The following is a 26,107-nucleotide window of genomic DNA, read 5'->3' on the forward strand; positions in this document are numbered from 1 at the left end:
AAACATTACCAAGACTCGCAGCAGCAATAGGTTCATAATCAAATCGATCAAAAATCTCATCAACTGGTTTACCGAGCTCTTCTTCTATAATAGACACTGAAGTTTCAGAAGGAAATGGGGGGACTTGATCCTGAGACAATGTACAGATTTAGCAATATTCAGTATGTTGAAAATAGCAAGGACTTCGCTAGTTTTCTCTAAGAAGCAAATATCAAATAGTAAACAAAATTTCTTGGTAAGGACAAACTAAGGGAATCGTCAATCATAGTACAAATGTAAGATGACAGAAAAATTGAACCACCTAAAGAGACAGAGTTAATGCTGTCCAACAAAAATGATGAAACGCTTCAAGCAATCTACTCAAGGCGGCATCACCAAAGAAATTACTTCAGCAAATGAAATGATATGTAATTATAAAGCAGAATACATATTATTGTCACCTAGACACGACATCCATTCCCCATGTAGAGGAGCATCAAAATGACTGTTTAGTCAAATTCAGAAAACCATAAGATGCATATTAGCTCCTGCTAATATATAAAAAAGTGATTGCACAGTGCATTTGGGGTATAAGAGCAAATTCATTATATATTTAGTCATGCATAAATCAAAGCTATATGTATAACAGTTAGTTTTCCATTCACAAATATTATTCAACTCAACCCAAGAAAACAAAATTGCACAGGAGCATATGTTATTACATATGTACTTCAAATTCAGATAAGTTTGCATTAAACATATGCATACAAAGTCATCGCCATAACTGATATTTATGCTTTAACAAACATCAAAATAAGTTTGCATGCATGACTGATAAGAATCCAATCTCCTCACACAAAAAAAACACCAATAACGAAGAGAAAACGCAGCAGAAATCAACAAGAAAGAATGAGATTGTGGGCTGATTTTATTGATATAGGCACAACAAACCAAGATACAAGAATCTACTATTCGAGAGGTAGAACAACTCTCCACAAACCCTAGGCGCCACCTGGAACAACTACAAAGAAAATTACTCCAAAATACAAAATCAAAATAAAACAACCTTAAACCTTCATAATTCCCTCCCAAATCTGAATTCAAGTTAGCTTTCTTTCCCTAAAGAAACCTTCCCCATTCTCTCCCAAACCTGAATTCAAATCAGCCCTCATTCCCTAAATAAACATTCCTAATTCCCTCCCAATTTTGGTTTTCTATGGAAAGTAATTAAAGGTAGAATTAATCTCGTTTGAGCCCTCCTCTCTCCTTGCCCGCCGCCCACACTAGTGGCGACATAGGACTCTTCCGCCCGCCAGCTAAACCGCAACCCCCCCCCCCCCATTACCTCCAACCTTTTCACGTATATGCTCATTTCGTATCCTATCTCTAAGGGTAAAGCCACTCATCCACCTGAGCATCCTCATCTCAGCCACACTAAACTTAGTATTATGCTTCTCTTTTAATGGCCAACATTCAGTACCATAAAACATTGCAGGCCTCACTACCATCTTATAGAATTTTCCCTTAAGTTTGAGGGGTACTTTTAACTATTTGATGTGGGTTTAAAACTTACACTCTCAAAATCTAAGAGCCATACAAAAATGACCAAGCTAAAAAGTGATTATTTGTTCAAGGAAACAAAAAACCCAAAAGAATGTAGACTACCCGACCCAACTCACACATAACCATGAACCTCAACCGACTCCAAAAAATTGCCCAAGTAGCATCATATTGAAGCTAAATCTACTGAGCCACCCAATGGTCTACATCATTCTATTGTTGTGAGAAAGGATCTGACATATCATACTCAGGATTCAAGCTATAGCTTTATTTCCTATGAAAGATTGCCTCCCAACATTTGGGCTTTTGCCACCACTCTAACAACTTTATGCATTCCAAATAACATAAAAGAAATTCTCAACCAGCCTAAGTGAAAGATTGTTATTATAAAGGAAAACAGAACACTTGGGAAAAATAGTACTTCAAAATCTCAAATCTACCTGAAGGGAAAAGACCAGCTGAATACAAACGCATTTTCACTATCAAGCAATGTGGCAAGTTCAAATACTGACTTATTGCAAATGGGTTCAGCTAATCAACTAATCTAATGGAATTGATTATCAATATGTGTTTGTCTCGATAGCCAAACTCAGTTGACAGTAAATCGACATTTGTTTCTTCATCAATTAAGAATGCACTCTTAATCGGTGAAGAAGTCTATATAGAAATTCCTCGGGATATTCAAACTCAAGAAAATACCAACTATGTTTGCAACTAGTGAGTCATTGTATAGTCTAAAGCAGACTCCACTTAAATGATTTGACAAATTTACTAAACAAATGGTAAAGACACATGGGTTTACTTAGGTTAATCAGTTCACACGATGTTCATCAAATTCTCTCTCACAAAGAAGGTCATTTCATTGTATATGTCGATGACATTATCGTCCTTAGAGATAATCAATAAACGATGAATAAATTGAAGACCATTCATGCTACACAGTTTGACATTAAAGGCTTAGGTCACCTTAAATACTTATTTGACATAGAAGTGACTAGTTCCATGAATAGTATTTTCATTTGCCAACAAAAATATGTTCCATATCTACTAAAGGAAATCGAGCGCTTGCATACTCCTATGCATACAGTAAACATAAGAACAAAAGAAAGAAGCCCCATATGGACAAGGATAGTGATAGGCAGTATTTGAAGATCTCAAGTGAAACCTAACACTATTGGTAAAAATAGCAAAAACAGTCCACAACTCCAATGGAAAACAATGAAAACAGTAATTTTATTGGAAAATCTGAGAGAAAACACTTGAAATTCACTAGTAGAAGAAGAAAAATAACAAGATACAATTGATCCTCTATTCGAGAGGAGGTCGATCTCTCCCTATTCTCTAGACGCCGCTAGAGCCCAAAAGAAACCTAAACCTAAGAGATCCCAAATTCAGCCAAATTCAAGATGCCCTAACCCTAGGAAAACAAACTACTTAAATGCATACAATTCATAAGGGAATCTCTAAACAGTTCCTACATTCAATTCCCCTCCTAAACTTTCTCAAAAATCCTTCCTAAAAAGTTCTGTGGAGATTTGTCATCCGCTCGGCCTCGGGAGAGGCAGAACTTCAGCCTTTGTTCGCCTGCGCTGGTCCCGTGTGGACCGGTTAGACCTGGTTCAATGCCAAAATTTTGCATATATTGCATTCAACTATAAGCTATTACACGAAGCAAAAAAATAAAGGCAAAAATAGCCAAAAAGAACTAAGTATGAAAAAGGCAACTATCATCGTCAAGAATTGAAACAAATTATTGAGGGAAATAAGAAAAGTCTCTATGTATTGCTCTCCAAAGAAAGCTCCCCTCAATGGCCAGCTTAGCACAATAGTGGGCAGCCTTATTCTGTCTTCTGTATATATGAACAAAGTGAATCCTGTGGAAACCTTTCAACCAATCAAAATTGTCACTGTCATGAGCTTTGCTGGACCGGTCTAACAATACTCCCCTCCCAAAAATCCACCTTGTCTGCAAGGTGGAAAGACGAAACCCTCCTCCATTCCTTCTTTATCATAAATTGTAAGAACCTGAAGAGTTCGGTCCTTACACATGTGCCCCGGCGTATACCTTTCGTCACATCTGAAACAGAGCCCCTTCACCCTCTTCTCCTATAATTCCGTCTCTGTGAGCTTCTTGAAGTTGTCCCTAGGTCTTCCTCCTGCAGTCTTTTCCCCCGAAGTCCCTCGAAAAGTATTCGGTGTTGGCTCCTTAGATTTCAATAGGGTGGTGGTCATCCTGTACAGGCCTCCTGAATTGCTGCTTCATGTCTCTCTCTCTCTCTCGAGGTGCCTCTGATATTCTGCCAATTGAGCCAGCTCCATAGCCTCTCCCAAGTCACGAGGCCTCATTACTCTTACCGCTGCCTGGAACTCTGGTGTCAATCCCTTCATGAAGTTACCCTCTAGCACTGTCTCAGAAAGGAAGTCCAATCGGCTAGCAAGATACTTTAACCTCTTCCGGTACTCTATCACTGAACAATCCTGTGTCAAGGCGAAGAACTACTAGAAGTCTCCTCCCCTGCCGATTCAGAAACATTCGATCAAACAATCCTTGAACTCCCTCCAACTTCGTATGAATCGTCGCATGTCCCTCCAGTGGTACCAAACCAAAGATTTTCCTTCCAAACATAGGTCTATTGATGTAAGTCTCTACTCCTCTATCAACCCATTGACGGCGAATAATTTTCAATCTTGTAGATCCACCCGTGCGCATCCTCCTCCACAAAGATTGGCATCTTCAATTTCCTCACCCTCGAATCGCCTTCATTCCCTCTGTTCCCTCCTTAATTTCCCATTCCCCAAGGAGGTGCTTCCCCCCAAGTATCCCAATCATCCCTTTTACGTTCATACCCCAACATTTCATCAAATTTTCACCTTCTCCTCTCAAATTCAGCACCCCTTAGATCATAACAAACTCTTCCCCTTTCAAATTCAACCCCCCTTTGATCATAATTACACATTTCCCTTTCCAATCTTGCCCCTCTCCTCTCCAAATCAGCACATCTTCATTCTTTCCCTACCTCCTCATGCCTCTCTTCATACCCTCTGCCTAGCTCCTCCCTAGAAATAGGCTCTAGGAGAGGTATTTTCTCTTCTCCCTTTCGAGTTTCCACCAACTGATCTCCCATTTGTCTGATTGTCTTAGGGTTTTTCCTATCTTCGTGGTTGTCGTCGCCTTCGCTCACCTCCGACGGCAATATTTTGGTTTGCTCCTCGAGCACTTTCTTCAACATCTTCTCCAAGATGGAAAATTTTGAATTGAACTTATCATGGATAGCTGCAACATCTTTTTTTAAATCTGAAACTTGAGTTTGGAGATCTGAAATTTTAGATTTCAATTGTCCAATCTCCACTTCAAGGTGTTCCCCCAACGCATCAATTTTTTTGGCCGTCATTGATGCCCGGATTTTTGTAGAAATAAAAATCTAGACTTCGACCTTCAAAAACAACAATTTTCTTCTTCGAAATTCCAAGAACAGCTGCTGAAATTCACCAAAACAACCCACAAAAGGTCCCAATTAAAAACAGCTCTGATACCAACTTGATAGGAAATACTTGAAGATCTCAAGTGAAACCTAACACTAGTGGTAAAAACAGCAAAAACAGTCCAAAACTCCAATGGAAAACAGGGAAAAAAGTAATTTTATTGAAAAATCTAAGGGAAAACACTTGAAATTCACTAGCAGAAGAAGAAAAACAGCAATATACAATTGATCCTCTATTCAAGAGGAGGATCGATCTATCCCGATTCTCCAGACGTCGCTAGAGCCCAAAAGAAACCTAAACCTAAGAGATCCCAAATTCAGCCAAATTCAAGATGTCAAAACCCTCAAAAAACAAACTACTTAAATGCATACAATTCAAAAGGGAATCTCCAAACAATCCCTACATTCAATTCCCCTCCTAAACTTTCTCAAAAATCCTTCCTAAAAAGTTCTGTGGATATTTGCGGTTCGCTCGGCCTCCACGGGCAGAACTTCTGCCTCTGTTCTCCTAAGCCGGTCCCGTGTGGACCGGCTAGATCGGTCCAATAGACCGGTCTAACAGGTAGATATCAAAGTCTAGTTGGGAATCTCATTTATTTCTCATATACAAATTTATATATAGATTTCTCCTGAACATATGGTGAGTCATTTCATGAATAGTCCCATATGGAGGAATACTTGGTGATTGTATATCAAATTTTGTAGTACCTAAAAAAAATCATGGACAGGCATTGTACTTTCAGAAGACTTCAGGTAAAGAAATTGAAGTGTTTATTGATGTTTGTTGAGCCAGATCAACTACAAGGTAATGTACTAACATGTGGGGGAACTTGGTTATTTGGCGTGGCAAGGAATATACAGCTGTGGATAGAAGCTAAATTTAGAGTTATGACCCACAACATATGCAAAGGTATGTAGGTAAATAAGCTTCTTAGGGAACTAAGAAGCTCAACTAAAAAATCTATGAAGAAGCTTTGAGATGACAAAGTTTTCATAAGCATTTCAAAGAATCTTGTTCATCATAACAAAATAAAACATGTGAAGTTCATTTCATCAAAGAGAAACTAGAGGAATGACACATGAAGCTTAAATCTTCACACAGCACATATTCTTACAAAGTCACTATGATGTCCCAACTTCGGAATTTTAAAGTCCCAATTGGATGTGATTCACATCTATAACCCAATTTGAGGTGTGTGAAAATTCATCCCTCTCCCTTCCATTATTGAAATAATATGAAATATCTACCTAAATAGAAAAGTATTTATATTTTAAATAATAAGAGATTTTGGACAATTGTTTCAAATCTCTTTTCCTTTGTTTCCTGTTTTTTCCTTCCGTAGATGGTTCGTTAATTGTAATCAAGAGCTGATTTCAATCCTCCAGCAATAAGGCTATCACAATATCAACTATGAAATAAAAGTTAAGTTTTCTCAAAAAATAAACACACTATTTTTGGGAGATATTATAAATCCTTCTGCACCTGAGATCTTAAATATGGCTCACTTTACAAAGGCCAGACTAAGAATCATCTTAGAGCATTTAAATTAACACAAATTTCGACTCTATGTGAATAAAAAAATGTAGAGAATCTTACAGTATGTGCATGCTCGCCATATGCATCTACTAGAAATGAAAAAAAAAAAAATTATTAAAACTAAGTTATAGATGAAGTTTAGCATCAAAAGTTTGAAAAGAAGAACAACAAACATTGTTGGCAGCAATTCAATTATCCACAATTCATCTTGAGCCCTAGGAGAGAATAATTTCAGTACACGTACTGCTACAAGTTTCAGGAATGTTTTTATAATAAGCACTCCGTTCGGAGTCATATTATATGTAACAAGTGCATGAATCAACTCATCAGTAAGTATCTAAACCTGAAGTTCGGACAATTGATCAACATATTCTTGTGCAAGTATGTCCACCCTCGTAGAGAACTGCTGCCCAATTTTGATAAATGTTGGTCCTAATCTCAAAATACTTTCCTTTAACCATTTGGCTAGGGCTTTCCGTCTAATCAACCTTTTATCCTCTGTCATTCCTCCTGCAGTTAGAAATATTATTGTTTAAACAAAAGCACAAATTTATAGATGACAGTAATTCCGAAAATTAAATTTTCTATTATAATACACACAACTTGAAAATTTTAAAATTAGGGAAACAAACCAACCGACTCTAATAGTTGCAAAATTAAGTAAAAATTTAGTGTAAAAATCAATCGTAGTCAATAGGTTTTCCATCACTAAAAGTTGCAAAATTTAGCGTAAAAATAAATTGTAGTCAATAGATTTTCCAGAACTCCACTTAGTTTATGAGTTTGAGTTAGGGCTGCAAACAAATCGAGCCAAGCCGAGTATGTGAGCGTTCATGGTTGTGTTCATTTAATATCAGCTTGTTCAAGTTTGGTTCATGTTTGTTCGAGCTTTATTGTTTGTGTTCATGTTTGGTTCATCTAAATAAATGAGTGTTCATGTTCGGTTCATGTTCAGTTCATGTTCGTTTAGTGCTTATCGAGCTTGTTCGCAAACATATTTAACAAATTTTTTTAACTATCAAATAAATACGTTCATGAACATATCTATGAACAAACACATTTATAATAAAAGCAATTGTCTATGTAATAAAGGCAATGATTATTTATATTTATTAATTTTATAGTCAAATGTTAATTATTTTTATCTAGCTTATTCACGAGTTCAAAATCGAACACGAATCAAGCTTCTTATCGAGCTTGTTCACGAACTTCAAATGATGTTGTTCACGAACATAAACGAGCCGAACACAATAGTGTTCAAGTTTGTTTATTTAAGAATCGAGTATTTAAAATATTGTTCAAGTTTGTTTGTTTAGCTAATTAAACGATCACAAACGAGCTTTAATCGAACTTAACAACGAGTAGCTCGTCGAACGTTTGGTTCGCTTGCAGCCCTAATTTGAGTGGTACTTCTGGCTGTTCAGCTGAAAATACCCTAAGGAACAGACATGTAAATTTTATTTTGGGTTTTTTTTTTTTTTTGTAAATTGCCCATTCACTTGAGGGATGTTTGGTTGGTTATAAAGTGAATGCAGTGTAAAGCAAATGCATAAGGCTGTCTTGTTGTCTATAAAGTGAATGCAGTATAACTATTTTTTTTGTTTGGTTGGATGTATATAGAGTAAAATAAAAACAAAGGATGAGACATTCAATCGAGCACCTAGTGTGCCTATTCTCAAATACAGAAGACACACCTTACGACTCCAGGTTCCCGCACGAGATGGTTTGGCCCTCCTGCAACTCCAGGTTCCCGCACGGACTAGCATATAATGCGTTGCTCATAAGTGGAAATGCATACCTCGGAGCAAAGTAGCATCTCATCCAAACCTTCCCGTAGGCAACGAGTGAATTGGAAGAATCATCCACACGCAATAAAGTTGAACGACGATGAAGTCGAACGGCTTTGTCCGCACGCAATGAAGTCGAACGCAACGGTAGAGGTGCGGCTCCCGAGCAGAGATCGACTCCGCATGAAAGCAACGAAGTTGAATGCAACGGGAGTCGAAGCCGGAGTTGGACAGTGCAGGATCGGCTTCAGGTTTGGAAGTCTTGTTCGCGCGTAAGAATCCGAACAAGAGATCGACGGGAGCAGCTGTTAAGCTTCTGATGTCATGTGTGGAGGTGAGCAGGTCTTGCAATAGTCTTACAAGAGCGTAGTCAGACATGCCGTCGGACACGTATTTGTACAGGCTGAGCGGGAGGCAGGGGATGAGCAAGAGAGAGCATGAGAGTCCGTTTTACACAAACGAAGGCCTCCGAAGGAGTAATGTTGAGTAAGAACGAAAGAGCCGAATAAGCTACCACCGAGTGAATTCCTTTCTCGCTTGATTTGAGCGGGTTTAGTTTACGCGAAAAATGAACTGAGGCGGGAGTTCCGAATACCTTGTGAATTTACTTTGTTTTACTTCAATGGTCAACCAAACATCAAAAAGTTAAAAAGTAAAGCATTTAAAATTAGGTTAAGCTAAACTTTATCATTAAAAACTAATTATTAGCCAAGATTGATAATATTTAACACAATATTACCAAGCCACAAACTTGGACAATAGTTACAAATGCTTACTACGGGCTTTTATAAATTCCAAAAAAGTTTCAAGAAGGCAAAATTTAAGAAACTTGGAATACTAAGGGGAAAAAAACATATGAATAAAAAGATATGTTAGTCTTAATTTCTAGCTTCACGGAGAATATCAACTATCTTTATATAGGAGGAGATGAAGTGGGGAAATGGGAGCATAAAAGTTTTAGATTATTTGTTTATAGTGCTCTTATTGCTATACTATTGATTTTCCTTTTTTTTAGGTGTTTTCTTATAAAAGATGACGATGGGGAAAAGAAAGAACAACAAAATAAGATATAATATATAAAAGTATTATACCATACAATTATATCTACATCCAAATATGACTCAAGGACATTGGGATTAAAATGAACCATAAGAGAAATAAAATCAATTACAATTCCAAGGCCCAGACCATGTACAGCATTAACTACCTAGCTTAAATATTGCAGCAAACATTGTATTTTTAAGGCCCATCCAAGATACCTTCTTAGAACTAAACCACATAACAAAGTAGGCCAAATACATAAAACTGCCTAAAACACCACCCCTCCAACTCCAGAGTCTTCACTGCCCCTTCACTCCTGGTGCTCACGTGCAACGGCGCTTGCAAGCGTAGGGCACTCAAGCCAGTCTCATTTGAGCATATGTGCAAGTTTTCCTATGCATCCTTCTCTTTCATGTGGCATGTGTGTGAGATTGTATACACATCCTTCGCTCTTGTGCAAGCTTTGCACCACCTGTTATGCCTCACATCCGTGCATGGGGAGCACATCCACTTTCACGGGAGCATAGAGGTTGTTTCGCAGACTCCTAATGGCTACTAGAATCTTTCTCCTTTATTGATTTCCACTCTCCCCTTCGGAGGCTTTTACATATCCTCACTGCAGAACTTTATTGTCATGCCCTCACCTCTATCGGGCAACACAAGTCAAGTTTCCCACTCTTGAATCCCAATTCCTTCACTGTTGTCTCCTCGTTGGCAATCACAAGGATTTTGATGGCTCCTCAAATTCAAACACCATTGCGGCAACTTTTTTTTGCTTCTATAGTCTTGAAGGCTCTGCCACCAACTTTAATATTGATGCGGGTAGCACCTGATATTACATAATACCTATTAAGATATTACCTATTAGCTTTATTAGAAGACTTGTGCCAGCTCAGCCACATGGCACGACTTCTGCCGCTAACCGTTTACTGCTATGCTTTTGTTATTTTCAGTATTTTCTTTTTTTTTCTTAGAGTAATTTTGGGATTGCTGTTATTATCTTCCCCGTTTTGCTACCAGAGGAGGATAGAAATTTGCTCATAGCTTTTACAGCACTTGTTACTGTTCCATTGCTTTGTGTAGTTCTTCGTGCAGCTGTAGTGCAGGGCGGCGGCTACACCAAATATCATATAATAATACAACTTTAATTTCTCATTGCTCAAAAAATGTTGTGGGTGAGTTGTCAAAATAGAGATTGCATCACTCTCCTTTCATTCATTTCCCTTTATACTTTCATCAAAACTTAGTTCCAGCACAATATAAGCACCTACACTTCAAGGAAACTTTGCATTCTTTTTCTCTAATGAGATATCCAAGCTTGCTAGACCACACACTTATTCTAATATAGGTGGCAAATTCTTCATTGTCACCCAAATTTGGATGTCATTCGCAAATTCATGCCAGATTTATGCTTAGCTAGGGAATATTCAATTGGACTAACTAAAACTCATCATATCATTATAATATTATCATTAATCAATCCATTTTATACTCCTTAGAGTCTATATATGGTAAACACTTATAAGTGGATATTGTTATTGCTTGCTTTCTAGATGATTCGTAGCCAAATTTATGGTGAAAAATAGATATTACTTCTTGGCTTGAAAATGAGGAGTGGATTGGCTCATTGTCTTATTGATATGGTCAAAACGTGGAATTTGAAGGCATCCCCCTCAATTGCTCATTCCACAAGATCTTTGACCACAATTACTCTTAAAAGTTTAAAAGCCAATCTAAATTTAAGTAAATCAAAAGTTCAAGCACAAGAAACATAATTAAATGTTCAATTCATTCTTTCTCCCACAATGGTTGTGACTGCTTCATCTGTTTAGGTTTGCACTAAGAATTTGAAACTAATCTTTCCTTTGGATTCTAAGTATATTGGGGTTGCCCCCGATATCCCTATACAAATGATATCAATATCATTTTCATGCAACATCATGAATATTGATCCTCCTATTCTTGATGTTCCTCATCTCCCTCCTATTTGTGAACAAGTCCATGATTATGATTAACAACAATCTCATAATTCTAAAGGAAGCATTATGAGCAATGACTTTCTAATGGATACGAGATTTCAAATCATATTTACTACAAAAGGCCAGAGAAAGAAAAAAAAATCGGCATTCCCTTGTTGTGGCCAGGCATAAAGTAAGGCGATCTAAATAAGCAGTTTTTTTTTTATGATTGATTCTTGGGCATCGTGCTATCTTTATTTTGCCTTACATATTTCTCTTTTTATATAGTAACTCTTCATAATTGTCATCATCATACTCATATCATTTTTTAGTTATAAACTAAGCATTAAAAAAAAAGTTGACCACATGCAACTCATACAAATACTTTGAAGTTCAAATTCAAATATTATTAGGCAATATGTAAAATTGAAGGCTTTGGTAAGAGCTGATGCAAGCATGCATCTCCTACTACAATTTGCATGATCTACCTGTAAATTTGAGTGGAGCAGAAATTTTACTGAAAGTGAGTAAACCGATCATATAGGCCACCATCTAGGTGTGAAGGAAAGTTTGTCAATGATGAATCATATAAAATTAAAGGTTTACAACCCATTTGTTTGCATCATTTAGGCAATCCTTCATTCCTTCCCTGTCATGATCCTGACAGGGTTGTCGAATATGCAATAGTAATTATTCTTCTTACAATATTTCTATTAGCATAATATTCTTATATTGTGCACCATTTTATAGCATGAGCCCTTATCTTGAAAAAAATACAAACATGCTCAATAGAATCCAAAAAAAAAAAAAAAGATATCAGGAAATTTTAACAGGCAAATGGAACAAAGGTCCGAAATAGTCTTGTAAATCAATAAACAAAACGATCAATAACAAGATATATTAACTCAAAAATGGTGTCAGATGAAATTATACCAAAGCCTAGACATTTAGATACTTGAAAAGATGTCTCCGTATGAATATAAATCAACTTACAAGAAAAACAATGAAGTGTTCCCAATAAGAATGATTTGAAGAGGCTAAATTTACTGAAGAAATGGTACTGAACATTCATTACATGTCACTCTCTAGAGTGAAAATTAAGTTGCTATAACAGGTTCGCTAAAGAATTCATAACCTATTTAGCAGTCACAAGGGATTCAAGAGGAGTGGGTGTCAACTGTAATTCAAACTTCATTATCGTAGAACTTACTTGAAGAAGGAAAATGATAAAGTTAACTAAAACTTCAAATCAATCAACATCTACTACACGGTGTGACATTTTGCTTATCACAGCTAAAAGAAAATGCGTGGACCAATAGAAAGTGCACAAAGAATTGCATAAAGTACTAGAAATAATAACACCTTGTGCAATACTCAGTAAAAATAATTACAAAAATGAGAATTCATAAAAGTCAACTCTGAATAATTAATAATAAAGCAAATGATGATCATAATAATGATGAAGGGTGATCCTTCCATAATTTCTGACAAACCTACCACGATAAGAGAACTTCTGGTTGTTCAGCCAAGCCTTGAAAATAAATGCAAAAACAAACCCCCAAATCTCCAAGGTTCTTTGGATTGTAGAATACGTTTTAAATCTGTTCCAGCGCCCACCAGGAGCAACAGAGACCTGCTCATGCAAAAAGATAATTAAGGTACAAATTTCAAGTTAGAACCATAGATTGGTACAACAACAATAACAACAACATCTAGCCTTTATCCCACAACATGGGGTCAGAACCATAGATTGGTAAAAGAAAATTCATTAACAAGCGAAAGGTGATATATTGCAGTATCGAAATTATTATCTGTCCACACAACTTTCAAACTCAAATGTTCAAGGGTATGTGCATAAAAATATAAGTAAAACATAAAAGCTTAAATTGCTATGTTTTTACCATGCAGCTTTGAATTGACCAAAAAACCAATCCATTTGATGGTATATAAATGGACAGTCATAAAGAAAACGTTCATGCATACATGAATTCATGAGTTCGTCAATAGGAATGTATGTGTATATGCAGCAAACTAAAATGATTCATAAAGAATCATCGAGGTTAGATGTTGTATGACCATCTTGTGTTCGATTTCCCTGCATTTCAACTTTTTGTTCTTTGTTCCTTCGCACCTAAAATTTTCAAGAGTTCTTCATCGTCGTTGTTCTACTTTGCTCCTTCGACTACATTACCTTCCTGTTGGATCGGAAGTTACGACATTTTTTTATCTGAAGCAACAACGGGAGCTCGCTTGCTGTGAAGGTAACTTTCTCCCTTTCGCGCGCTTCTTCGGCCAAATCCCGTAAATCCGCCGAACCAATTACCAAAGGCTTTCGGAAATCAGGGATTTAGAGCGAATCGGCGGAATTTTCCGTCCACGGAGGATTTCTTTTGCCGTGAGATTTGGATTTGCATTTTGGGCCGTTTGGCTGGATTTCGCCCAAATCCGGCCTTAAATCCGCCTAAATCCGCACACCAAACAGCCCCTAAGATTAAAGAAACAAAAATAATAGACTCACTCTCTATCATTCTTAATAGCACTTAAAATTGTGACAAAATGAACCTAAAACAAAGAAACAACGATGAACAGATTGCATGAACTTTCAGATGATATTCCAATCTGGATAAATTGCATTAAAATTTACAATAAACAGAAACAAGCCCTGGGGGCCTTTTTCCGGAGTTTATTTGTTGTTAGCAGGAGGTTAAGCTTTCAAGCTTTCTATTATAAAGAATACTGGTTACAATGTCGTGCAATTTTTCCAAACAAGCCACTAATTCTCTTGCATGCTTTCGAACAAGTTTGGAAATTGATGTCCGTTAAAGGTATATTTTATCTCGTACAAAACAATACCAAGAGAAGATGTTCAACTTGTCTTGAATTTTTTTTTCCTACCCATGTCTATTTCTCCTGCATGGTTATAAACGCATTTATACAGTGACTTTCATTGAGGGTGTATTTCTAGCTCCCATAAATATAAGCCTGGACTCATTTGACAACGCCTCTTTAGTTGATTTGCATTTCAGAAGTTTGGCACATCACCATTTTTTATGGTGGAAGAAACCTGGGGGGTAAAATCCATACTTACCCTTCACCACCTCTAGTTTTAGGAACTTGTCAATCCATATGAGAATAATGGCCGATTAACTTCGCAACATAGCATTGCCAACAAAAAAAACCTATTGCATAACCGCTCATGAATGGAAAAAGTCATATACATTTACAATATTTCAAAATGTATATATAGCAGTGAACTATACATACAAACTAGGCAATTTCAGATTGAACGGGCTGTTTGTGTTAAAGGAATATGCAGATTACGGAAAAGAATATACACATTAATTATCAGATTAATTACTCTGTAAATTATGGCTAGAAATTTGTATACATATATGGCTGTAAATATTTATTTGATTCCCATTTAGGATAAATGTTGATAGGGAAAATCACTCAATCATTATCTTATATGATGTCGAATCTTTTCTATATAATGAATAAAACCCTCAAGAAGAGGGAAAGCAATTTTGTGTATCCAATATTATTTTCCATGATATCAAAGCAATACTAAGACAAAAAAACAAACAAATTTGTTGTTTTTTTATCAAACCCGCAGCGTGAGCTTGTGCAAGTTGATCCGCCGTGTAAGCATGCTAGCAAAAACTCAATCATTGCTCCAAGCCAATCTTCAAGAAGCTCTCATCCTCCAAATTAGTAAGCCTTTCACATTACATTGGCCTCAATCCCCATTATTTCATGCTATTCAAAGTCTAGTAAAGAGGCAATGGCTAAAAAACTTCAATCTTTTGATACCAATCATACATGGGAGATTGTTGACTTTCATTAAAATATTAAAGCCAAAGGATGCAAATGGGTTTACTCGATCAAATTTCACTATAATGGTACCCTGGATTGGCACAAGGCACATTTGGTAGTCCTTGTAACCGGATTAAATATGAATAAATGTTTGCTACTATAACAACAATAATTATAATAAATGACTTAATGACTATCTTGATTACTGCTTCACAAGGATGCCCACTTCACCTCACCAAATGAATATAAAAAATGCATTTCTTCATAGTGATGACAATAAAGAAATTTAAATGGCCCTTCCACAAGGTGTTTTTTGCCTATTATCCTATGGAATTGTGCAAATTAAAGCATTCACTACTATGTTTCTCTTTTAAACAAAACCAATATGACTCAGTATTATTACTTTGTAAGACATCCAATGGGATTTCTCTTCTTCTTATTACTTTGTGAGACATCCAATGTGATTGCTCTTCTCTTATTTATATCAATGACATAACTATAATTGGAACAAAATTGGCTATAATTAGCCATCTACAGCATCTTCAGGCCACATTTCATATGATGAATTTTCATACCCTTACTTCTTGAGTGTGGAAGTTTACATTGATTCCTCTAGTATTTTTCTAAATCAATGTAAGTATACACTATATTTGATTACTTTGACTAACCACAAAAATTCTCCCGTAAGGATGCTCCATTAGAAGTAAACAAAGTATAATAGCGAGGAATGTGATCTTCTCTCTTATCCCACTGTATAAAGAGAGACAATTAGTAGGCAGCATAAACCAGATGACAATTAATTGACCAAATATTTAAAATTCTCATTACTAACATTTGGTTCACATACATACAATCATTTTATACTAATTGGGACATGAAGTCGTGGTTTGTTCTTTCCACTTAGATGTTCTCTTCATCTTAGGAGATATGGTGATGAGAATTGGACTAGGTGTCATTATACTTGCCGCTAGAACAAAGAGTGGTGTAAGTTTTTTTGGGATTCCTTGATCTCATTAAAGAGTAAAAAATAGATGTCTCTAAATCATCAATTACAAATGAGCATCATGCAGCATGTTCATAGATTATATGGCTTTCCACTACATGCAAACAATACTGAGTGCTATCCAAATTATTATCAACCAGATTAATCATGGGCAAACAAAACATATTGAAGTTGCCTGTCAATGAATTCAAGAAGCTCTCAATGCTCGGATCATTCATCACATAGCTATAAACCTATATATTACGGACATATTTACAAAGATAATGACACGACAAATACATCAATTTCTTGTGAGTTGTGACCAAATTGAAGCTTTTTGACACATTGGAAACAATTTGAGAGGAGATATCAACAGACATGCATAATAAGGAAAAGAATAATATGCATTAATTACAGGATCAATTTCTCTGAATGAATTATGTCTAGAAAATTGTAAAATTAATTCATATGGCTGCAGATACTTATTTGCTAACTATTTAGGACAAAATCTAATAGAGCGCATTCACAACTTAATCGTTATCTTGTATGATACCGACTCTTTTCTATATAATGAGTTGGATCCTTCAGAGAAGGGCAGGCAATGTTGACATCAAATTTTGCTCGTAAGTTTGATTCCTTAACGGATGTTGCGCTACTATGCTATTTGCAAATATCAAGCATACGGTTTGTTGGTATCCTTGAATAGCAAATGTGTAATTGTGTATAAGGGTATTTCAGTGCATGTTTGCAAAGATCTAATGGGCGATATCTAGATGTCAGATTAACTGAACACAAAACCAAACATAAAGCATTAGGAAAATAATATTGAAATCATGATACCACTAAGTCACTGACATCTAAAAATCAATAAACCCAAAAAAACCCCTAAATTGCTTCGCAAAAATTTACTCCATGGTGAACAGAATCCGGACAGCGAAAGGTAGTTAAATCAAGAAACCATTTACTCTTCCCACCTGCTTCTCCTGAGGGTTCTTAAACCATGCATCTTCTTTTCCGATTTCCTCCACCCTCTTCTTTCTCTTCTTCTCCGCAGTCGCACCGTCCACTTCTTCAGCAGCCGCTTCACTCCCACCAGCATATTTCACCAAACTCCCATTTTCCGCCCCATTGGCTTTCAGATAAGCATCTAGGTTTCCATTCGCATTCCTCTCCGCTACTTCAATCCCCGGAACGCTTCCATTTCCATTCCAGCTGTAGCCATTCACCAACTTCACCTCCTTTTCTTCTTCCTTCGGCCCCTCGGTTACCGGTAACCTCTGCTCCCGAACAGATCGTATCAAAACCCGAGACGAAATCCTCCGCCGACGGGGAAACCGGAGATCGGACCTTATCGGAGGAATGCGCGCACAGCTCAGGCAGATGAGACAGTCGTGGGCGGAAGAGGTATTGCCGACGAGAGGTCCCGCGGCCAACGCTGACATCACCGGAAGTCGCCCGTAAACTGCCTAGTGTTGCGTCAAGGCGGCGCCAACCCTTTTATCTCAATTTAGGCGGGGACGAATCGAGGAAATGAGCAAGAAGAGAATGTTTGTGAAGGGCTGGCATACACAAAGGGATATAAGAAGGTTTGCTAGAGAGGTGGCTGCTATGATGCCACGTGGCATTTAAAGGGTTGCGAGAACACTTAAATGTTTTTTTGTCTCTTATTAAGTCGAGTATGTAAAATATTTGTTGGCATTCAACTTATTAATTTATTGGGTTTAGCATCAATTTACGAATAATATATATATATATATATATGTGTGTGTGTGAGAGATTAATTTAGTCCAACCGGCTCGAATTACTCTTTAAAGTTCACAAGTTGAATTAATAGAGGTAAGAGTTCAAGCTTAGGCCTTGTTTGGACGTTTTTTTTATTGTTTTTTAAAACAGTTTTTTAATATATTTTTTTTTATTTTTTAACAACAAAGATGTTTTAAGAAGTAGTAAAAAAGTAGGGGTGTCAATTTGGGTCAACGGGTTGGGTTCAGGTCGAACCTGGAATTGACTCGATACTATTCGGGTCAACCCAAATCAGATCCGTTTTTTAAAACGGGTTCGGTTTTCGGACCCAAACCCGACCCGACATAAATGACCCGAAGTTGATCAAAATTGCTAGTTTTCGGGTAAAAAAAAGTGTCAATCTCGGATTTTCGGATCAAATAGGAGTTTTCGTGTCATTTCGGGTCAATTTCAGGTTGCTGGGTCAACCCGAACCTGGCCCATTTTTTAAAACGGGTTGATTTGTTGAATTAAAACCCGACCCGTTTCAGATCCGGGTTGACCCTAACCCAGGTCACAAACAAAACCTTGAAATCACTGACACTTTTTTTATAAAATTTTATGCATGATTACATACTCCTCAAATGTAAACTTGAAACTTGGAACAAGTCTTGGACAATCATGGAGGAGGGGGGATTGTCAAATAGTTTATTTTTGAATATTTTGAATGATTGTAGCCTAGCTTCGTCCCAAATATTTAGAAAGGCCTTCAAGAAACTTCTCCTTAGAAAATTTGTACTATATAAGAAGTAACTTCTTCACACAAATTTTAAATGCGGGTGTAAAAGATGATGAAGGCTAGATATTTAAAATATGAATTTTTTAATTCAAACAAATTTTGAAATCAAACAAATGAACAAAAAAAAAACTTATATATTTTTTATATGTTGATGGCATCATGCTTTATCTCCATGAACTTTTTAGAACAAAATACTTTCATTTAATGGGGAAAATTTTAAAGAACATTTAATTTGCTGATTGTAGATTTTGTCCTTTTTTTCAATTTATAAATGAGTTAAAATTTTCTCAAAGTCCTTATAGATATTTAACTTGATGTATAAATCATTTAAGAAAATCAAATTCTCAAAAACGTAAATTGCACCAACAAATTTTGAAGCAATTATTAGTAAGTGATTGCAACACTATGATATCATTATAATAAAATTGCTAAGATGGATGAGTCTGTTTTCTGATATTATTTACGTTATTAGAAGAATGACTAAATAAATTATGTGTAGAATTGTTGAGTATATATCACCTTGTTCTTTATCGCTAATGATGTTCAAGTGACAAATTATAGAAAAATGTACTTTTTTAATAATATAATGGTCTTCATAACTTTTTTTGCTGGAATGTTTATCTTATGAGGAAGCGGAAGATGCTCCATCTCTAAAGTTGCATTTTTTATTGCATAATGTCAATCTCTTAAAGAAAGAATTTCCAATTCATCGGTTTTGTAGGATGTCTCTGAAAGAGAGAATGTTCAACCAACTTTAAATCAGGCATGCTAGTGGCCAGACTCACATTATCTTTTTCACTTCAAATGAGTGGAGCAGTGATTGGAGGACACTAATTTTACGGCTCTTATAATCTCTTTTTTCTTAATCTTTTGTTATTGTTTTAATGTGAGAAGGTGTAAATAGTTTATCTTTCTATGACTTTGTTCAAACAATATTGTATTATAAAAAATGAGCTAAAGACATTCATTTGAATTAAAGGGCTTTCGGATTAAGTCATTTGTCGATGTAATTTACAATGATTACATCTAAAGTTATAACTTGCCAAAAAAAGGAATTGTTTTCTTTCAGCTTTGCCTTCCAAATGAACTCTTCATTTCCTCCCTTTCGGACCAATATCTTTACTCTAAATCCAAAGTCTGCATATATTAGTTCTAAATAATATGAGGAAATGCCAACCTCTAGCTATTGTGGATTTAATCTAGTAGATTCTTACAAGTGTTCTTGTGATGCCCCAACATCTGCACTAACAATAATTATGAACTCTTTGGCTCTTTTTTTTTTTTTTGGCTATCCATGAAGCTTTTTATCCTCCTTTTTTCTTTGCCAACTTATAGGATGCACTGGGCTAGCAACACCAATTTGAACAATATCACTAACTATCGTCCACTTACTCTTCTCTGGAAGAGTTGATACTACAGTATCATAGACCAATATATGTTATATTTGTAGTTACAAGAACAAAGTTATATATAAAACTAATATGTAGCAAATCTTGATAACAAATACTTTACATGGTAATGCTCATCCACTTCTAAGCCTCTATGTGATAGAGATTTACTATGGCAGCAAGCTTATAAGGATCGGAGCTAATATCTCCAAACCTTCGGCTATTTTAGGCGATTTTAATTGTTGCAAGTATCCCAATGATAAATCTAGAGGGCTTCTTGTGGTTGTCATTAAGCTTTGGACCTTTAATAATATGATATTATTGAATGGTCTTGATGATTTGACATCTTTTGATTTTGTTGTACACATGGCATAATTAGAGGGTTGATTATCATATTCATATTAAACTCGACAAAGTGCTGGTGAATGAACTGTAGCTTGAGTATTTTCTTGTTTTCCTTTATAAAGTGGAAAGCCCCTTATATTCTGATTAATCTTCTCTGCTTTTAGATTTTAACAATAATGTGACTACGAAGCATAGATTCTTGTTTAAAAATTTTTGGCTTAATTATCATGACTATTGAAAAATCCTTTTCTCTTTTATTTCTATGATCAATAATGGGGACCGTATTAATATTTGGTATAATATTTTTTTTTATAATCTCAAAAGGGAGATTAAGTCTAAGAACTAGTCTTCCTCTTCTCTTGTTGCTTCTAAAGTTTTTGAGTTACAATTTCAACAAAAATAATATTTGAATTTTCTCAATGGAAATTCCTTATCTTCCTCTTAATTATCAACTTAAATATATTAATGATAAGCTCTATTTTCATCATGATTTCTTGACATCTGGGATTATCCAAAGGGCCAAGGCTGAGCGGCTTATACAGGGTAAGGATGATTTTTTTTTTAAAATTTCTTTACTGTAAAATTAGGGTGAGACAAAAATTATAATGTTATAAAAATATTACTATTATTGATGGGAGTTTTCCTTCTCCTACTGATATCAGTCATGTTTTCATCACTCATTTTACTAAGTTGTTTAACTATACTTCCCAATATCTTCTCTTCCAAGGTAATATCCCTACTAGCTCTTCTCACCCTGCTCATCTTCTCTCTGACTTTATTGCTCCAATTACTTATGATGATGTTAAAAGAGTTATCTTCTATAGCCCTAACTCATCTACTCCTAACCCGAATGGTTTCACCTTTGACGTTTGCAAAAAATATTGGCCTATTATTAGTAATATATATAAGGTTTGTACAGTTATTAAGCACTTCTATCTCACTCCCTTTCTTCCTAAAAAAGATAAATATATTGCTCTTGCTCTTATTCCCAAAGGGCTTCATGCCTCCCATATTAAAAAAATTTGACTTATTTCTTTAAGTAACACTTTTTATAAAAATCTTGTCAAAATCTTAGCTTTAAGGTTTAAATCTGTAAAGTTCTACATTATTCACCTTAGTTAATTTGGCTTTATTAATGGTAAAATTTTTATTAATGATATTATTCTTTCTTCTGATATTCTATCTAAATTTAACTCTCTTGCCAAGTCTAAATTCTTCCATGCTAAGTTTAGCATTTTTAAAGCTTTTGATACTGTCTCTAGAAGATTCCTTTTGAATAAGATGCTTCATAGAGTTTTCCCCATGTCCTTTGTCTCTTCTATCAAGCTTGCATTTATGATGTTCTTTTCTTTATTTATTTTAAGTTTTTAGATCTCCATTAATTATTGGTTAGGCCTCTTGGTCTCCCTTCTCTCCCTGCTCTCTATTTCTAATGGGAATTGGTCTTTGCCTTAGTCATTTTACCCTTCTCTATGTATCTCTATTTCTACTAGTAATAATGATAATGTTGATTTTGAACCCCCTTTCCCTTTAAGTGCAATACTGAAAACCCTACTGTTAAAAGCTTCCTTTCAATTTTTTTTTCAAAGTTCAAAAGAGGTTAATTGGTATAAATTTATTTGGCATAAAAGATATTGCATGATATTCTTTGTTTTTGCTTAGCTTGCCTTGGTGGATGGGCTTAAACTAGTTGAATAACTTATTTTTAGAAATATTTCTGTTAATCTTATTTGCTTACTTTATAACAACTGTGAAGAATATGTCTCCAGCATTTTTTACAAATGTGAATTTTCTTTTAGCATTATAAAAGCTGTTTTTTTTCGGGTGCTAACATTTTCCTATTAGAACTAACATCTTCTAGGTTTATAATGGCATCAATGGTGATCATAGGCTCTCTATGAACACTAAATGTTACTATTATTTGGCCATTTGTGCTACCATCTACTACATTTGGTGTGAGCACAATAGCATAAGGTATAGTCATTCCCATTATTGTTTGAATATTATTCTGCCTTTGATTAAAAGAGCTATTAAAGCTAAGATTTATGGTTAGAAAAATCATGATACTTGTTTAAGACTCTTATTTTAAGCAAAGTTTTGATTTTTTTGGCTTTGCTTCTATCTGGCCATGCTTCATTTCTTCTCTAGAGTTTCTAGAATTTGTGGGTGTTGTTGTTGGAGCCTTGGATTCTTGCTAATCATGTTTCTATTGCATGCTGGGATTTTCTTATGGACAAGGATGTGACAGCCTTCCTTCCTCTTTAGGGATGGTCATCGTTAGTTTTGGCAACCTTGGAGGCATTAGGCTTTTTCGAATCTTATGCGCTCTCTTGCTGTATGAATTTTTACTATTGCATCCCTCAACTTTCACTCTTATGCTCCCTGGAAATTTTGTTAAGCTCGGTCAAAATCTTATTTGTTTTGGGACTACTTTTTATACTTGTGTTTGTGGTGCCTCTTTAGGATGGCCCGTAGCCTTGGCAACATGATGGGGTTTTTCTTGTGACGGAAATTTTTATAACAGAGTTTGCTTTTCTTAAGTTCTGTGGGTGTTTCGCCTTCTTGTTTTTATTTTTAGTCTTTTTGTCCATTTTTAGGTTGTTGTGTACAACCTCTAAGTGTTATTTTTTTTCCTTTCATTTTTCCTTTTGTGGATGCCTCATTTGGAGGATTTTGTTATACTTCTTTTCATTTAATGAATGTGGGGTAATCCCTTATAATTTTAAAAAATAAGATAATGCTCATTCACATAAATGTGCCATAATAAGTGTTTATTTCAACAACATAAATACACATAATCCCAATCACTTGCCAATCCCTGCAACTGCAAGCTTGCTGCTCAATATCTACTTCATGCCTTTCAGAGCTTCCTTCTACCTCAAGCATGAATGTTGTTGATTGTCTAATGATAAAGTGCTCCTTTATTATAGTGATATATTTGATATACTTGTCTACAATAAGAACTAATTCATCTCTCCGTTTGAAATAAATAATTATATCTCTAGAGTTATATTATTAATCATAATTACTTTTGTTGCGTGTCAGAAAATACGCGGCGGTAGAGTTTCTAAATTCGCGTCCGAGCGTTGCACGTAAGTTTAACACACAAACAGAAAAGAGGAGTGAACACCAAAAGTTTTTACGTGGAAAACCCAAAAAGGGAAAAAAACTACTTACTTATATTAATTAGTTAATTTATAATTTAAAAATTAGATTTAATTTAATATATTCCCAATCTTGGGAGGCGTCTAGGGTTTGCTTTTTCTGTCGAATATTTCTTCGTTGCTGTTCGCCTTCGTTGCTCGTGTTTTGTACGAGTCGCTTATTCGGCTCCTTCGACGTCGTTCCCTTCCTGTCGGATCGGAAGTCACGACATTTCGACGGCGTTCTTCATGTTGGATCGGAAGTAACGACGGGAGCTCGCTCTCTGTAAAGGCATTATCTTTGTCCCTCTCGCGCGCTTCTTCGGCCGAATCCGGTAAATCCACTGAATTCCAGGATTTAGTAAATCTGGAATTTACGGCAAAAAGAGGGAAACGGTGGATTTATTCTGCCGTGAGATTGACCGGTTGCTGAAATCCCGTTCGGTAGGATTTAGCATAAATACTGCATAAATCCTGATTTTGGAGCTGAAATGGGGAAGAAGAAGAAGGTAATTCTTCCACCGCAGCTTCCGCCGGATATCCCAGATGAAGAAATTGAGGTTTCTGAGGAGGATTTAGATTTTGTGAACAAAAATATTGAATACGCTGGCTTCCTCTCAAAGCTTGACACTAATTTGATTAACAGGTGCGAATCTATTGGCATGAAAGAGTTCCCTTTTAATTTTAGTTTTTGGCTAAACGTATTGCAACGGAATTATTTCGGCGGTCAGTTACGCTCTAGTTATTGTAATTATTTTATTGCTGTCTGTCTAATTGGTTCTGAATTTTTTATCGAAGGCATGTCACTCGAGTTGCTGATTACAAGGAAGACGAGCTAGAAGCACTTTATGAGAAGAAGAAAAAGAAAGCATCTTTGAAGAAATCGAAGGAGGAAGAGGGCCTTCAAGTAGACCGAGTGGATGCTCTGCCCATCAAAACTTTAGAAGGAGAGTTGTGTTACAGAACAGGTAGTAAACCAGCGTTGTTTATTTATTTATTGTTATTGCTCGTTGGGAAAGGTAAGACGTACATTTAGTTTCTAATTTTGGTTATCGTGTAAGCTTATTTCTCATTATTCAATTGGCTTGGTTAACTCCTTGTTCATCTTATTTTTTTTTATGTTGCCAGAATGTTTCTGGTTCAACTGTTCAAGAGGAATGAATCTGTTTTGCCAATAAAAATTATGGATTGATTGTTCATCTTACTAAGGCATAGTTTTGGTTTTTATCTCAAAATTCATGGAATTTGAACCATGACATGCAAGCCTCCTCTCAAACTGCTTGCAAGAAACTCATCTTACATAAACTCCAGCATCTTTAGGTGCTTACAAGTAGTCCTAAAGAACATCTCAGCATTAGTGGTGAAATTAAAATGTGTAAGAAAAGATAAAAGATCAATTTTTTTTTACAAAAAATTGGTTTAGGTGTAAAAACTCTGATAATTGAGAAATATATAAAGTGGCCCGTAAGGAGTCTAAGAAAGAAACATGTGATGTAAAGATCTTAGCTTTTAATTATTTTTACCTTAGATTATATACTAAGGAGGGCTAAATATATATGTATAAATTAGCCAAATAAAGAGATAAGAATAATAAAGATTTAGTTCAAGTGATGTTCATTAAGGATGAAGATCAAAAATGTTTTTATTAGAAGAGGATATTCAACAAAGGTGAATGAGATATTTTGCTAAACTTTTCAATGAAGATTGTAAGAATACGATTGACTTTAGTGACTTTAGCACCCTAAATGAAAACAAAGTTTTTTATTTTTTATTGGCGTATTAGTAAAACTAAAGTTAGAGACGCTTTAAAGAAAATAAAGTGTGGAAAAGTTGTTGGACTTGATGATATTCCAATGGAGTTGTGGAAATGGTTAGGACATGAAGGAATTTCTTAGCTTTCTAAATTTTTAATATTATTTTGAAGACTAAAAAGATGTCAGAAGAGTGGAGAATGAGTGTGTTGATTTTTATTTTTAAGAATAAAGGTGATGCAAAAGATTGTACGAATTATAGAGGAATTAAGTTATTGTGTCATACTTTAAAACTAAGTTACGACGTGATACTAATGTTTCTCAAAATCAATTTGGATTGATGTCGGGTAGGTCTACTATGGAAGCTATACATTTTTTGATAGATTTGATTGAGAAGTATATAGAGAGAATAAGGAGGATCTACATGTGATATTTATTGATTTAGAGAAAGCATATGATAAAGTTTAAAGAGAAGTGCTATGTAGAGTTCTAGAAAAGAAAGGGGTTATTAATGTTTATATTCAAGTCATTTAGGATAGATATGTTGGACTTGTTACCTGTGTTCAAACACAAGGTGGTTTGATAAAGTATTTTTTCCTTTTTCAATTGGATTACATAAAGGATTAGCCTTAAGCCCATATATTTTTGCTTTAGTCATGGATGTTCTCACTAGACATTTGCAAGTGGTTGTACCCTCGTGTTTGCTTTTTGCTGATGATATTCTTCTTATTGATAAGACTAGAGAGGGAGTTGAAGGTATACTTGAATTATGGAGGTCAACCTTGGAGTCCAAAGGTTTTTGCTTGAGTAGATTTAAAGC

The 26,107-nt window shown here is 35.5% G+C and overlaps 2 protein-coding genes across 2 annotated transcripts in view; one reads left to right on the forward strand and one right to left on the reverse strand.

The window, feature by feature from the left end:
- The window catches only part of LOC110108782 (protein ACTIVITY OF BC1 COMPLEX KINASE 8, chloroplastic), a 30,347-nt gene extending 12,656 nt beyond the window's left edge, over positions 1 to 17,691 (reverse strand). Inside the window, exons 1-4 of the mRNA XM_020839573.2 lie at positions 17,114 to 17,691; positions 12,842 to 12,977; positions 6,902 to 7,068; positions 10 to 130 (exon numbers count right to left, since the gene is read on the reverse strand). Of these exons, the coding sequence (XP_020695232.1) occupies positions 10 to 130; positions 6,902 to 7,068; positions 12,842 to 12,977; positions 17,114 to 17,581 (892 nt within the window). The 5' untranslated portion in view covers positions 17,582 to 17,691. The remainder of the gene's footprint in view (positions 1 to 9; positions 131 to 6,901; positions 7,069 to 12,841; positions 12,978 to 17,113) is intronic.
- Positions 17,692 to 23,699: 6,008 nt separating this feature from the next.
- LOC110108757 (nucleolar complex protein 3 homolog) overlaps positions 23,700 to 26,107 on the forward strand; it is a 32,887-nt gene continuing 30,479 nt past the window's right edge. Inside the window, exons 1-2 of the mRNA XM_020839525.2 lie at positions 23,700 to 24,182; positions 24,335 to 24,504. Coding sequence (XP_020695184.2) covers positions 24,028 to 24,182; positions 24,335 to 24,504 — 325 coding nt within the window. The 5' untranslated portion in view covers positions 23,700 to 24,027. The remainder of the gene's footprint in view (positions 24,183 to 24,334; positions 24,505 to 26,107) is intronic.

Source organism: Dendrobium catenatum, unplaced genomic scaffold, assembly GCF_001605985.2.
Source record: "Dendrobium catenatum unplaced genomic scaffold, ASM160598v2 fragScaff_scaffold_1056, whole genome shotgun sequence".
Lineage (NCBI taxonomy): Eukaryota > Viridiplantae > Streptophyta > Magnoliopsida > Asparagales > Orchidaceae > Dendrobium > Dendrobium catenatum.